We start from the raw sequence: 17,023 nt of genomic DNA on the forward strand, positions 1-17,023 counted from the left end.
ATTTCTTCCACAGCATAGTGATGACAACAAAAATTTTAATACATCAGCCAAAAATTTTAAATGAAAAGAATCATATAACCTGTTTTCTTTTTTACTGAAGTATAATTGATTTACAAGGTGTACAGCATAGTGATTCAGTATTTTCACAGAAAATTCTCCATTAAAAGTTATTACAAGTTATTTCCCTCTTCTTAAAAAGGACTGCACAGAGAGGTGACAAATATTACCAAGGAACAGGCTGTTAAAAAGAAAACAAAGAGGTTCTTGGATAAATCCATGGGGAACACTGGTGTTTAAAGTGTCTTCATAGTTCAACATCATAATTTAGCTTTATGAGAACAAAGATCATGATTCCTAAATTATCATTCTGGCTCATGAATATACACTGGTGCCTCAATGCCCCCTGAATCAAGCCCAAACTTCTCTTACTGACATAGAAATTCCTTTACAACATAAGTTTATGCAACCTTATTTCACCCTAGCTTCCAACCCAACTTTTAGTGTCTGTCCTCAACACGTGCCTAGTTCATTCTCACTTCCCTGACCTTATCATAGAAATAACTTCACCTTCCTCTCTACGACTTCAAATCTACACCTTGTTCAATCCACCTGTTCAAACCCATTCTTCACCCGTGGAACTTTCCCTGATAACTCTTCCATAACTTATTTCTTTTAACTTTCATATTGTTAACCCTAGGTCATAAAGAATCTTTTATTGTGCCTTAACCCATTAATTTCTGTATATTTTTTTTCTCATCAATAAAATTGGGAACTAAGGCCACATACTTTCCTCCACTCAGACCTTTTCTTCACTCAGTAATCTACCATGCACTTGAATGAATTCAATAAATTCATATTGACTTATCTATTGACTTCTTTTTTTGCTTGTTTTATTTTTTTTTTTTCTCATTAAACTTTGTTTTAATGGGTCTCAAAATTCTGTGACAGATTTTTGGTCAAGTTGTTTCCATTAAAAAGTACTGATTTTAAAAACTAATAACTTAAAACTGCTACACACACAAAAGAAACAAATGGTCCACAAAACATTCCTTCCTTCTGAAGATTTTACGATGCATTGTTACCATTAACCAGTCTTTTACTATTAAACTTAAATGGCCAATTGAGACAAACAGTTCTGAGACCGTTCTTCCACCACTGATTAAGACTGAGGTGGCAGGTATTGGGGATAATATTCATTTAGCCTTCTGAGCTTTCTGGGCAGACTTGGTGACCTTGCCAGCTCCAGCTGCCTTCTTGTCCATTGCCTTGATGACACCCACAGCAACCGTCTGTCTCATGTCACAGACAGCAAAATGGCTCAGAGGAGGATAGTCAGAGACGCTCTCAACACACATGGGCTTGCCAGGAACCATGTCAACAATGGCAGCATCACCAGATTTCAAGAACTTGGGACCATCTTCCAGCTTTTTCCCAGAATGACGGTCAATCTTCTCCTTCAGTTCAGCAAACTTGCAAGCAATGTGAGCTGTGTGACAATCCAGTACAGGTGCATATCCAGCACTGATCTGGCCTGGATGGTTCAAGATAATCACTTGAGCTGTGAAGCCAGCTGCTTCCATTGGTGGATCATTTTTGCTGTTACCAGCCACATTGCCACGATGAACATCCTTGACAGGCACGTTCTTGACGTTGAAGCCCACGTTGTCCCCAGGTAGGGCTTCACTCAAAGCTTCATGGTGCATCTCAATGGACTTGACTTCAGTTGTAACGTTGACTGGAGCAAAGGTGACCACCACGCCAGGTGTGAGAACACCAGTCTCCACTCGACCCACAGGAACAGTACCAGTACCACCAATCTTGTAGACATCCTGGAGGGGCAGACGCAAGGGCTTGTCAGTTGGCTGAGTTGGTGGCAGGATGCAATCCAGAGCTTCAAGCAGCATGGTTCCACTGGCATTGCCATCTTTATGGGTGACTTTCCATCCCTTGAACCAGGCGTGTTAGCACTCGGCTCCAGCATGTTGTCACCATTCCAGCCAGAAATTGGCACAAATGCTATGGTGTCAAGGTTGTAGCCAATTTTCTTAATGTAGGTGCTGACTTCCTTAACAATTTCCTCGTATCTCTTCTGGCTGTAGGGTGGCTCAGTGGAATCCATCTTATTAACGCCAACGATTAGTTGTTTCACACCCAGAGTGTAAGCCAGAAGGGCATGCTCACGGGTCTGCCCATTCTTGGAGATACCTGCTTCAAATTCACCAACACCAGCAGCCACAATCAGGACAGCACAGTCAGCCTGAGATGTGCCTGTAATCATGTTTTTGATAAAGTCTCTGTGTCCTGGGGCATCAATAATGGTCACGTAGTACTTGCTGGTCTCGAATTTCCACAGGGAGATATCATGATGATACCATGCTCACGTTCTGCCTTCAGCTTGTCCAAGACCCAGGCATACTTGAAGGAGCCCTTTCCCATCTTGGCAGCCTCCTTCTCGAACTTTTCGATGGTTCTCTTGTTGATGCCATCACATTTGTAGATCAGATGGCCGGTGGTGGTAGACTTGCCTGAATCTACGTGTCCGATGACCACAATGTTGATGTGAGTCTTCTTTCCCTTTTTGGCTTAGATTTAGCGGTGGTTTTCACGACACCTGTGTCCTGGCGGCAAACCCATTGCGAAAAAGCTGCTTGTTTTATTTTTGTTTTTTGTTTTTTATTTGTTTTAGAGGGAGGTAATTAGGTTTATTTATTTATTTTAATGGAGGGACAGGGTATTGAACTCAGGACCTTGTGCATGCATGCTAAGCATGCGCTGTACCACTGAGCTATACCTTCCCCCCAACAACGTACTGGGGATTGAACCCAGGACACCTCATGCTTGCTAGGCACACATTCTACCTCTTAGCTATACCCTCACCCCCTAATGACTTCTGATATGAATATCATACAAAAACCCTGAATGCCAAATTATCACTTCTAGAGAACCCAGTAACAAATGCCAAAATAAAGATATGTGGTTGAATTTTTATAGTTTTTAGGTTATGTTTCTGAATATTAGGGATTTGAAATAGCAATAATGTGCAGAAATTATATATCTAACTGGACATCTCAGTAATGAGTATTTTACCAACTAAACAATCCCTTGATGTGTGGAAGCAGTGCAGAGTAGGAGAAATGCTTGCCTCAGTTTACAGTTGCCTCAGTTGAGTCAACCACCAATCAGAATCATTATTTTGAGCAAGTTACTTAACATCTGTTTTCTCACTGGTGAAATGGGAATGACAATTAAACCGACAACATAAAGTTGTGATGTGACTTAAATAAAAGAACATAAATGAAACATGTCATGCCTGGCACATGTTAAATAGCCAATAAATAAGAAAAATAGTCTGTATCTTGATTGTGGTGGTGGTTATGAAACTATACTATTTGACAAAACTCATCAAGCAATGTATTTGTTTCTTACTGTATGTAAACACCGTAACAAACCTGAATTTTAAAATAGTGGTATTTTTAAATGAATAAACGGGGACTAGGCAGCCAAAATTACAACCAAAATCATATCACAGTTTCCATCTGTTGAAAACACCACCACCAAGGAAGCTAAGCATAGGACATTAGGTGCTGACAGTACTTGAGTTGCCACATTACCACTACCACATTACTGTTTTTTTACATCACTAGCTCCCGATCTAAAGTCCCAGATGGATGCAGCTGATTGGCTGCACTAGATCACATGAACACCATAAGTGCAAATGACCTTGGGAAGCAGAGTATCCTCTCCTCTTGGCTTTAGTAGAAAACTTTCCAGAACTCAAATGAAGGAGAATTCGCAAACATAGAAAAGAAAAATTATCAACTACACTACAATGCTGAAAAATCTTTAAGATCAATAAGAAAAAGACAAATACATCAATACAACATTGGAGAAAGTATATAAAATTGATGGTATATCTCCCCCAAAAAATAAGCATTTGAAAATATTTCATATTTAATAAGTTTATTTCTAGGTATTTTGTTGTTTTTGATGTAATAGAAATGTCTCTGCCAGTTATAAAATTCTGCTTTTTGAAGTGAAAAAAAAAAGTGAATGAAGGGCCGCAAATAGCAAAATATCCTTCTCTTTCATGGGTGAGTTGTATTCCATTTTATATATATATATACTGCATCTCCATTATCTATTCAACTGTTGATGTGCACTTAGGATGCTTCCATATCTTGGCAATTATAAATAATGTTGCTGTTAATAGCAGGGTGTATGTATCTTTTTCAGTTAATTCTTGTTTGTGGTTAGCTTTATTCCCTTGATAACTATGTAAGTTTAAAAAGCTAAAGCTCTAAACGTTCTTAGAAACAATGAACAGTACATATATGTAAATCTAAAAATATATGTGCAGTTAAAAAAAAATGATCTATCAAGCCATGAAAGACACAGAAGAAACTTAAAAGACATATTACTAAATGAAAGAAGCCAGTCTGAAAAGGCTAAAAACTGTACGATTCCAACCAAATGACATTCTGGGAAAGGTAATGCTACAGAAACAATAAAAAGATCGTAGTTTCCAGGGGCTTGGGGAGAGGGAGGGAGGGAGGAATGAACAGATGGAGCACAAGGGATTTTTAAGGCAATGAAATTATACTGTATGAAATTATTCTATAGTGGTGGCTATATGTCATCATGCATTTGTCAAAACCCATAGAATGTACAACATCAAGAGTGAATCCTAATGTAAACTATGGACTTTGGTTGATAATAATGTGCCCATGTTGGTTCATCAACTGTACCAAATACGCCACAGTGATGAGGAATGTTGAGGGTAGGGGAATATACATGTGTGGGTGGGGAGGGCTATGCGCAAACTCTGTATTTTCTGCTCAATTCTGTTGTGAACCTGTAACTGCTCCAGAAGAATAAACTCTATTTTAAAAAAAGAAAATATTTCATATTTAATTTCACTAGTAATCAAAGTAAATTACAAGTATAACATATTTTTAAATAAATTTGTTAAGTTTTTTTAATATACCCGGATTGGGAGAGGGTTTGAGAAATGAGTATTTTATAAACCAAGATGAGCATACACGTTGCTATTATAATATTTCTAGAGGGCATTTGGCAATATCTATTAACAGTTTCAAAAATGTTCATTCTCTTTGACCAAGCAATTTCACTTCTAGGAATTCAACCTAATAACATATTTTCAGAAATACCCAAAGACAGATACACAGATGTTGGTTCTAACAGCAAAAGCTTGGAGAAATTATCAAGGCCCAGCTATAGGCAATTGATTACATGATTTATATGATACTGTTCTCACTTTGGAAGATTAGTCACATAAAACTGTGTTTACACAATTTTAACAATATGAATGATGCTCATTTTGTTAAGAGAAATAGAATTTATCATTTATGTACACCTGATGAAGTGTCTTCATTTACATGGAAAAGTATTGTAACTATATATGTAAAATTTTGAATGATATTACTAAATGGTGATATCATAAGTGATTTGGGGGTTTTGTTCATCTATTTCTCTGAAAAATATTTAACAAATGTGTCTTTTATAATAAGAAAAACAACAAACTTATTTTTTGAAGTTAGAAATTGTCCCTTCAGCCTACAAAGACTCATTTCCCTTAACTAATCACTATGTATCTATCATGTCTTGATTTATCCAAGTCTATTTTGAGGCTAGTTCTACATTTCCACCAAAACCACCAACTCTTTCAGTACCAAATTTCATATGCTTACTACCTGCAGCAAGTTATATTTCTTTTTATTTGTGTTAAAAATTTCCTCTTTAAACTTCCAAATAAGCTTTCACAAGACGGGAATTAACATTTATTGAACACCTACTATGTGCCAGGAACTATTTAAATCCCATTCACATATGTTCGTTCATTTGCATTTAAGTCTGGTTTCAATTATACATAACTCTCATAATTTGACAGGCATCAATCATTTTTCATTTTAGCATGCATATTGCCAGACAGATGAGAGCAAATATTTTTAGACTGTCCTCAGATGGCAGCACTCACATTCTCTTGATTCAGTTCAGGTGCCCTTTTCTGGACATCCTCTAGCTAGTCCTCTGGTTGCAACATCCAAAATTCCACATGTTGATCTCCTGACGCTAATACCCTTTATGATAATTTCCAGAAATAGCCAGCATTTTGAGAAACATGTTGCTTTCTTGTGGGAGAATCTACTCTTAGAAATCTCTCAAGTAATCCCCAGTTCTTGGGAATGAAAAGGTTTAGCAATATATTTTATCAGTATTTTTTAAAAGATAAATTAAACCTACTTGTCACACATCTAAAGCCTTGTTAATGATGTAACAGCAAATGCTTCCACAGCAATATATCTCTCAGTTTCTATGTGTTATGAGGTTTCTACCTACTGGGAGATGGTCTTATTCATTCTTTCTCTGTGCCTTGTCTGGACAAGAAAGATATGGTTCTATCCCAAATTGATCTGGAAACCCCAAGCAACATAATTACCATTAAGCAACACTTTTGCTTCTGGGGTCAGAAAAAATCCCAAGGACTGAAAAATAGAAACTAAATCTGTTCTTTTAGTTCAGCAATACAGTAGGTCAGTATTAAGAGGTTCTGTCTAAAAGTGAGCACAATTTCTTTCCTTCTCTCTCTCTCCACCTGCCTCCTTCCCTCCAGCAAAATAGTGCAAAGCCATTTGAGTTATTAGCTTAAAGGCTCCTTGAAATATGATTGTGCAAAGGATGGTAGTGAGTCACAGAATGACCTTGGTAACCCTATGGAGCAGGTCTCTCTACAAGATCTATCTAAAAAACTCCAGTTTCTATTCTTTAGGAGCTAATGAGCTAAGGAAATTTGATAACTAACCCATGATTTTATATCTCATTTTTAAAGCTTTACTACTGCAATGAATATTGATACTGGTCCATAGAGCCAAACCCAAAAAGAACTCCAAATGGAGCTAATGAAAATTATGGGGCAGACCAAGAGGAAATCAAGCAGAAGTCCTAAAATAAATCAGATACTCTATAAAGCCATACATGAATGCCAGGGTCTGTGAACAGGATTATCATATGCCTTATAGACCCATCATGTTATATGAGGCTTTTACTATAAAACTCGTGGAATCTAATTGATTCTCAAGGTTTTAAAGGAATTACAGTTCATCTAGCCAAAACTCCACCATATTTGTAAGACCCCTTCTCAACATAACCATCAAAGGAACCCGCAGCTTATGCTTAAACTTCCCCATTGACAGAGTGCTGATTAACTCATGAAGCAGCCAGTTTCAGCTCCAGAGACCTCAAATCACTGGGAAGTTCTATTGTTACTAAATTAAAAGCTGCTACTCTGCTCTTTCTATATCCACCCTCTAGGAAGAAGGCACATCTGAGGGTTTCCTAAAACTGTATGCATATTGTTCTTAAACTTCCTAAAATATATGTATATATATTGTGAGTACATTTTTCTGCATCAAATGTCCACACATCAAATGTCCAAAGCATGTTCATCAGATTCACAAAAGTGTCTACAACTCACAAAACTTAAGAATCGCTGTCCTATGGGTAACACAGAATAAACCTAAATCTTATTATCCATGAGAGATATTTGAAGACAAGAATCACACAGCTGCAAGTCTTCCATTTGCAAGCCAACCACATGTAATTCCTTAACCTGTTTCTCATTTCAGTAGCTTATTCAACTGACTATATTTCTTCAGTATGTTAAATGTCACCTGTAAAACACGGCCCCCAAACCAGGCAGCATACTCTAGGAATTCTGCAGCACAAACAGAACAGGTTTGTCCTCCCCCACCCTTTCCTGGGTGCTCTACTTCTACTAATGAAGCTTAAGAACTCCAGTTATTTCTATCAACTGGGCAGGTGCTGGTTCCGAGGCCATGAGATTGCTCTACATGAATAAGACAAAGCACGACGGAAAAGGGGGCCTTAGCCCAGTCAGCACAGCTCTTCACTTCCCTGCAAGAGGCATGTGTTAAAACTCACATACATGTACACCAAAAAAATAGGCTATTTTACTTTATGTTAATTTTAAAAGTTTTTCTCAGAGGAAAAAAACCCTTATCCTGAACCCCTGACAACTGGGAAGGGGGTGTGGAGAGAGAGAGAGGACTATTGCTCTTAATTAAACTTTACATAAACAGAATTAAACCTGCTCCTTTTTCTCCCTGCTTCTTGTAACTCTTTCTCCATAAACAATTGGATACATGGATTTTAGTGAAGCTCTCTCTACAGATCCGGGAATCAAATCTTAATTTAATCCAAAGTGAGGCAGCTTGTGAGTGGGAAGCATTCTTCTGTCAGAGACCTTTTGCTGTGACCTAAATTCAGCCTCTAATGATCCAAAACCAAAGTCTAAGGTACCATACTGTTAATCCGCCAACACCGTGAATACAGCTTTAGGTGCCTAATATGCCCGATTTGTGTCCTCATTGCAATGCCATCGATCAGAGAGTCTGAGCTCCTGCTCCAGAGATGATGCACTGGTTTTCAGGCATTTTTTCCAGAACACGATAAAAGCCTACAAAATGCAGGCTGACTGATAAGTCAAGCACAAGAAAATGAAAGAGAGAAATGGGTTGTAAGTATATGAAAGGAAAGCAAGCTCTATGAAAAATCTACCAAGTTATTCGTTCATAAGCATGGGTTTTTCTTTAACACAAGTGAGAATTAACAGAGAAGAAAAGAGTAAGGCAGATCCAACAAAGATTTTTGTCAAAGCAACTGTTCGGTCCTGGGAGGCTCCGCCAGCTGTCTGGTTGAGTGAGGAATCCGCAGCCATGGCTCGCTGGTTGCAAAGCTGGGAACAGAGTCAGAACTGAAGTCTCATTGCCATAGGAACACTAACTTCTGCATTTTCCTTTTCCTCATAAAACCACACATGAGAACTGCTAATAAGTTTCACATTTCTTGGCTTTGTAAGAGAAAAATCTTAAGATGTGCATAACTTGGCAATACTCCTCAGGTTTGGAAGCTTGATGGAATTTTCAGAGTATTCCTACAGGATGTGTCCTTGTTTTTTTTTTTTTTAAGTAAAGTCGATTATATTAAAGAATTCAGTGAGACCTATACCCCATACCCTTATGGATTGATACCTGTTTTCTTCCTTTCTTCCTTTTTTTTCTTTTATATTTCCTACACTTTATTATGGAAGTTGTCAAACATACAAAAAAACAAATTGCACACCAAACACCCAAATACTCACCATAATTCATCAATTGTTAACATTTTGCTATATTGATTTCATCACTTATCTATGCATCTAGGATATTTTCTTCTTATTCACAAAAAAAAAGAGAGAGAGAGTTGATATGAGAAGAAAAGTCACATAAGTTCTAAACAAGTGAGAATTTTTTTAATTTAATTTTTATTATTCGAGGAGGAAGGTAATTAGGTATTTATTCATTTATTTATATGATGGTACTGGGGTTTGAAACCAGGACCTCGTGCATGCTAAGCATGCACTCTATCACTGAGAGATAACCTCCCCTTGAGAATTTTTTTAAATAATAAAATAATTCTTTTTTTTAATCTTAAAGATTTAAACAGAGTATTGTATAACAACATTTATCTAGTGGATTTGTTGTGATTCCTTCAAGATGTTTAATCCTGTCATGCCTACTGATGCAAATATCCTTATCACTTCTAGGCATTACAACAATCTTTTTTTATTAGGATGGCAATTACATTGTTTTTGATACAATGATGTATTAATGATCTACCTTGTAGCATGCCAGAAATTGTTCTGGGCACTGGGGGAGAAAAAAGATGACTAAGATAGAGTTCTGGTCTTCAAAGAATTCGGTCTAGTAGGGGAGGCAGTCTAGTCAGGAAGATGCCCAGACCAAAATAAGGTGAGGTAAATACTGCCATTCACAAGTGCTACGTGGGGACTGATTAGCCTATCAGGTCTTAAACGTTCTCATCACAAGATAATTAAAAATGTGTAACTATGTGAGGTGATGGATGTTAACTGAAATTATTGTGGTAATCATTTTGTAATATTACATATATCAAATCATTATGTTATATACACCTTAAAATGATATGTTATATGTCAACTATATTTCAATAAAACTGGACAGCAATGACACAACACACCCTACTGAGAAGCAGAAACTGGGCAGGGGGGAAGCACGGAAACCTTCCCTGAGACAAACAGTTAAGTTTTCTATCAACAAAGCATGAGTTGACCAACAGAACAACATGAGAAAGAACATTCTCAGCAGAGATGAAAATGTGCGATGACCATGTTAAACAAGAACCAGTTCACAGATTTAGTCAAGAACCAAATGGACCTTCATATCGCCAAGAATATAAGGGCTTCTAATATAACAACACCTCATGAACTAAAACAGTTATCAGACTCAAGCTTGATTACATCTAAATGTTAAGTGAAATAACTCAAAATAAAATGGGCTTCTTACAGGCTCCAAGTAATTACCATGGATCTTTTTTCACTACAGTATTTGAATGCAGGATATTGATAAAAAAAAAAAAACAGACATTTCTGAATCTGCTTGATGACATCTAATCATAAACACAACAGAAATGCCACAGTAATTATCACTTATCAACGATTTGTATTTTTACAGCATTTATATACCAGCTTTTCTTTGCTCCCCATTTCTCCGCTGAGTGTGATTTTTTTTGCAGACATAGTATGATAAATGTATTGTTGGTTAAGGTGCTATATATGCTATTTTTGTAAATTAGGGATTTATTAGCTGGAGTTTTTGTTGTCATGTCATCTTGAATGAATTAATATCAAATGTTTCTATCTTCACTAGCCTAGAAATTAGGAAAATATAAAGAGATTTATGACAAAATTATCTGTGAATCTTGAAGAGAATGGATTTGTGGTGTGTTACAAAGTGGACACCAGTCACAAACTATGGGATGATTAGATAGCAATAATTAGTTGACAAAAAATAAAATAAATGTTAGAAATAATAAAGGCCATTTATAATAAAATCATATAATAAAATACATTTTCCAGTCAAATTGAATTAGTAATTAATAAATAAAAATAGATGTGTCTCATATTTACAAGCAGCATGCAGAAAGTGGTAAAGCCGATATTCAGATAGTTCTCACTAGCTAATGACAGTGGGTTTACTACAAAGGCTTAATTGTGATAAGACTCATTCTAGGAAACTCCTCATACTGGGGCTTTAGAGAAGATTTAAATATCTGATACCAGCGAAGGAAAAACTGCTAGAAGTTGGAGATTCAATTACCTAATTATTATTAAATTTGCTAGAAAGAATCAGTATCACTCTTCTCTTGTATGATGGAACTAAAATAGCAAACCAGAAGTAGTTTCAGGATTTTCATTATGTTATCATTTCAACAATCTCTGGTGTATCTCTGCTCATGAATAATACTTTGCTCAAGAATGTCTCTTCTCCTAATAGGATGAATGCTACCCTAAGTCAGATACTACATTAAGTAGAAACGAATTTGCAAAGTCAGAGTTATATAATCCATACTATTTTACTCTTATTTCGTACCATCATTAAACAGTTCTAGTATCTAATTTGCCATAATTTGTTTTACTATCAATATCATTTTGATAAAAGTATACACACCTTTTCTTATTATAATGTATGAAAACTATATTTCTATACTATTTGCTTTCTTGGTTATAAAATAACTTCAAGGTAGTAGTTAATTTATTTGTGCCAAGGCTACTTTGATGATTTGTCTAAAGCGACACTGAAACGGAAGGATTTTTTTTATTAACAGCCATTAAATATACTCTCATTTTAGGCACAGATCACACAGTAGGATATAGCTATTCACTTAGTGCCTCAGCCTGTCAAAGAAAATTACATAAAGTGCATTGTTTGTCCTTTCCACTGTGCTCTCAGAGAGGAAAGACATTCATTCTACCAACTTCAATTTTGCATCAAAGTTACCACCACATAATGGTACAACTGGCAGAGCTGATATTTTTTTAGGAAATGCCAATTAAACAAAAAACCACTTCACTAGAATAAAATAATAATAACTCTAGCAAGCAGACTTAAACTATGGGGGCAACTTGTTCATTGTGGTTAAAATGGTCACTGAATTTTTGATAATTTGCTATTATACTAGAATAGTCTGGGAGTTGTCAAAGAAACTGAACAATTCTTATAAGCCTGTAAATTACTTACCACACAACACCATCATGTGGGATATACATCTGCTAAGTGAATGGGCAATCTGTAAGCATTAAAATATGACATGGCAAATGGTAAATTTACTCTTCTACACTTAAGTTAACAATGGAATTTGCAGCCTGGTAAGACAAGAAGTGTAGCCATGTCATTCAGTTTTCCTCATTAAATCCTTCCCTTTTTATCTAGGCCAACTTGACAAAAGAAGTGTTCAGTTTTGTTCTGTTTTACTTTGGGTCTTCACATAGTAAATTCAGGATTGTTCTCTCATTGAACTTGGAGGCCTTCTCCCAGGGCTGGCACAGTTCTCTGTGCATGGCTCCATGTCACACACATCCTCAGCCTGTCCAGCATGCTTTATGGACCCCCCTCTTCCCTATGAGGCTATTCCTTCCTTGAGGACTGGAATAAGCAAGTCTTTCTTGACTTTGCATCCCAGCGCTTAGGATAGTGCCTGAAATATAGTATTGGCTCAATAAACACTTGGTAAGTGAGTTAAACCACCAACTCAAAGGGAAATAAAGTTCAATCTAATGTGAATTAGTATTAACAACTTGCCCTTATCTTTTCCTTTGTCTTAATCCTTTCTCTCCACCTTGCTCATTGCTCACTCCTCTTTGTGCCCCTCCTCCCTTCTTCTCCCTCTCAAAATGCTGTCAAATAACTATTCCTTAAAAGATAAGGAATAGCTTAACCAGTATCTAGTATCTAGCCTGCAGTAAAGCACATTCTCCATAAGTGATTTCCAAATAAAGGATAGGAGAGAGCTAAGGGAGGAGAAAGGAAGTGTAAATAGTCAAAAAAAATCTATAGAGAAGCTATATCTTCAAGGCTTATCACAGTATAAAAAAGGGTTATTAATTTGCCCTTTCCTCTTTTTCTTTTGGTGTAATTTATCACCAAGTTGGCAAACTATCTACATGTTCAGATGGCAACCATGATTATTAATTGTTGGTTCAGATGTGATGCTGTTGGCATTAACATAAGCAAAACTGTGCTCAAGTATTACATACATCTTGAGTTTTCTCTATAACTCCTATGTCTTGCTATAATTTTCTAAAGATTAAACATGATTTAAATGAAAAACATAGATTTCACCTGAGAAAGATCAGCCCTGGTGTTCCAGATTGTAGCCCATTTCTCTGACTAAGAAATAAATATGCTCCTTGTCTATCAGACTGTCAAATTGTAGGGAAATCAATTACATCAAATGATGCTCAAAACCCCAGGAGTGTAAGAAAAGTCAAACCCACACCCACCCATCCACTTTAGGTGAGGAAAAAATAAACAGCATGTGGAATCTGGATTATGGGTTCAGTTTAATTCAATCAATGGCTGAATATTTGTTTAATTCAATCAATGTCTGAATATTTGTTTCTTGGATGTTTGTTAAATATTTGCATGGGGGAATCAGGTTAATTAATGCATAAAAGTAGTCTGACTTCAGAGTAACTTTCTGTATAATTAGGAAAGAAAGAAAGCTGGAGATGTTGGCTCTTTATGGAAGTCGATTTCTCTTCTGTGCTGACCAAATAATAGGAAAGAGACAATTTTTGGTGCAAAGATTTTTTTAAGAGCAGAAGATATAAGTGACATTTTCTGTGCACTGTCAAAGTTTTTCTAGACTAAACGGTAGTAGAAATGTCTGTGATTTCATTCAGTGTACTCTTTTAAAATCAATTTTTGCCATTAAAATTGTCATTGTTTTCATTCAAAATTTTACATAATCGTAGTGAAATAGAGATGTACTGGTGACTGTCTTTTCATATACTTTTTAAGAGAATCAAATCTATATAAAAGAAATACTTCATTTGGGAGAGGATTTTAAAAGGATGGATTAATTTATTAATGGTAAAACTCACCCAGTCCAGCAGAGTATTTTCAGTGAGCATACTCTGTGAATCACTGCTTCTTGTCATCTGAGAGGTGTTTTCAGACTGTCACAGTGTCACACATACACAGAGTATTATGTAAGACAGACAACATAGCTTTATCTTCCCTATATTCAAGAACTTCAAAGTTTATCCAAACCACTGCTATCTCTGTGGTCCTAGGTCCAGAACCAGAGCCCATAGCGTAGATGACTACTACTGTAGGACTAGACCAGGGCACAGAAAGTCGTTCCTGCCCCATCCATGAAATATTTCCTGTGTCCCCAGGTGCTGTCATGCTTGAAATTCTCGCTTTAGAGATTCATTCATTTGGGTTAAACATTATCCTCTGATTAAAAAATGCAAATAAATGGAATAAAACATTAAGCTACTAATCCATAAAAACCATAAATCACAAGACTGAAGCAACACTTGAAATCATCTATTCCCACCTCTGCTCTACGGAGAATCTGTGTCTGATGAGAATCCTGGTTAAGCCATTTTAAATGGCTGGAAGGAAGAACAGGGTACAGATAGAGAAGTTCAAGCGGATAAAGACGTGCCATCTTATTCACCATTGTTAAGAACTGATGCTGGTCTAGTTACCTAATGTTGCTACAGCATTTTGACATAGTATCAAGAAAACAGATTTTGAAGACAAACAGAACCACTATCTTCTGGCTGTATCACTTAGGCAAGATTTTTCATCTTCTCAGCTCTGGTTTCTTATTATAAATAGTTGAAAAATAAGACCTGCCTTTAATGATTGTTTTAAGAAGAAAAAGAAGTAAGAGTTGTGACAAGTAGTAGTTTATTCCTTTCTTTTTCTTTCTTTTTTTAACTGTCTTCAAACTGTCTAAAACATCTGGTACCAGACTTCACATGAAGATAGCCACTGTTTTCTAAAGTCAAGTCATTCAACAACCACAGCATTGACAATTTATGGTAGCACTTTCAAAGGTGTAAACACTACTCAATTTTATATCAACTCAGGTTTTTTAAAAGAGCTAAACCCAGGTGATTACTCATAACCACAAGTATGTATGTTCTATGAGGGAAGGGATTTTTATTTTGTTCATAACTGTATAACCAACATGTGGAACACTGCCCAACACATAATGAGAGCACATAGTCACTGAACAAATAAATGAATGCTTAGCATCCTGTTTCTCTGCAAGACAGGGAGAGACTTTTTAAGGAAGGAAAAGGGAATTGCTGCTACCAATAAGTTTATTTTACATAGACATGCAAAGGTTGTAATAGTGAAGAAAAAGGAGAGGAGACAAAAGGAAAGGGCATCAGCCAATATTTGCTGTACCTGCTAGTGCCAGGTATTTCGTGGACATTACTTTTACTCCTCACAGCACCCTACGAGATAGATTTTACAACCCTCATTGTAAGATAGGGACACTGAAGAGATATTAGCGACTTATCTAATGGGACAACACTGGTTGTTGTAAGTAAAAGGTAACCCTGGGATCGTTTGACTTGAAAATCCACATTCTTTTTACAGTGCTATGTATGTCTCCTCAAACTTCCAAAACAGACCAAAAAAAAAAAAAAAAATTGACAAGCCCAAATGCAGAGGTGGAATGGGAAAGTAGGAAAAGTAGAAAACCATTTTGCCAAAAAAGAACATAAATGCTTCTGTTTCAAAAGTTAACATGAGTATAGAAAAGTGTTTCAGAAACACAGCAATGAAAATTCATGTCCAAATTTCATTGGTTTTAATTTTTAAACATTTTTATTAAGATATAATTATACGATCCTAGTTACAATGTATTTAATAGCTCATTGACTTCACACACATCATACAAAACACACAAAACCTTCAATCTCTAATATGTTTTTCCTGTTAGAATTTGTAGATGACTTCGAGTATTCATCTCACTGGTTATAATTAATTTCAATGGGTTCTGCATTATCTCTGTGGTTGGAATTTCTGGAAAAGTACACCTGATGACTCAGTTAATGAATAATTAGATAAGGTAGGAGACTAAACCAGAGGCTACATATTGGCAAGTGTAAGCTGTGGCTGTAGAACTGTTGGGTAAGTTCATCTAGGTTGCATTAAGTGCTATGGATCAGAGATTTACCTCAACAAGTTAGAGAAAGTCACGCTGCTCCCTGGGGAGGAATAAGCTAAACTGAACTGAATTAAAGTTTATTAGACTGATCAGACAGTATGCTAATAAGAAATCTGCTCCCTAAGTCACATTATCTAACCTGATTGAAAGGCGCATGGCTGACAACTGCAAATGAATGTGAGACACAATGTATGAACACAGAATGTGTCTGCACAAATCCAAACAAAACCAAACTAAGTCAAGCTAATGTTTAAGTCACATTAATGTTAACTAGACCAGATACACAGAACCCAATTTAATAAATGCAAGCCAGTGTGATATGTATGTAAATGTATATAGTGTTAATGAAAAAAGAAAAAATATTCTGTTGTATATGTGTCACCAAAATGGGTTTAACAATCACAACCAGGACAGGTTATATGGAAGGACTGAACCAAGGGAGAATTAAGTCAGGTCACTGAATTTAGAAACTCAGAAATGAAACGGATGTAATAAAATTAGGCAAGCCTAACCATAAAGCACAAAAGGGTGAACTGACAAGGAGAATGGCCGTATTCTTTCCAAATTAAAGAGCAATTCTAACTCTTCTAGCGTTACACTCACTCAGCACTTTGGAGGGTAACTAACTACTTACCACAAATTTTTGCCTACAAAGCATAATTCGCAACTATTAACAGAAAAATTCAAAGATAATGAATTAAGACATTGATGATATCATAAAACAGCTAGATGACTGTGGCTAAACTGAAACATCATTTCCATTTTGTTTGTACAAGAAAGCATCGATGTCTACCAACATGATGACCTACCTCTCTTTTAAATAGCTTTACTGAGGTTTTATTTACAGACCAAAAAGTACACTCATTATAAATGTATAATTCAATCACTTTTTGGTAAATGTATATATTGTGCAATTATCATCACAATT

The 17,023-nt window shown here is 36.2% G+C and overlaps 1 protein-coding gene across 1 annotated transcript; it reads right to left on the minus strand.

The window, feature by feature from the left end:
- Nucleotides 1-888: 888 nt before the first annotated feature.
- Nucleotides 889-2,639, minus strand: LOC105093716 (elongation factor 1-alpha 1-like). The gene is given in 3 exon segments (XM_064484787.1): nucleotides 889-1,960; nucleotides 1,963-2,364; nucleotides 2,367-2,639. Coding segments are annotated over 3 exon segments (1,239 nt in total). The 5' UTR covers nucleotides 2,437-2,639; the 3' UTR covers nucleotides 889-1,193.
- Between the last annotated feature and the right edge of the window lie 14,384 nt (nucleotides 2,640-17,023).

Source organism: Camelus dromedarius, chromosome 4 (assembly GCF_036321535.1).
Source record: "Camelus dromedarius isolate mCamDro1 chromosome 4, mCamDro1.pat, whole genome shotgun sequence".
NCBI classification, from domain to species: Eukaryota; Metazoa; Chordata; class Mammalia; order Artiodactyla; family Camelidae; genus Camelus; species Camelus dromedarius.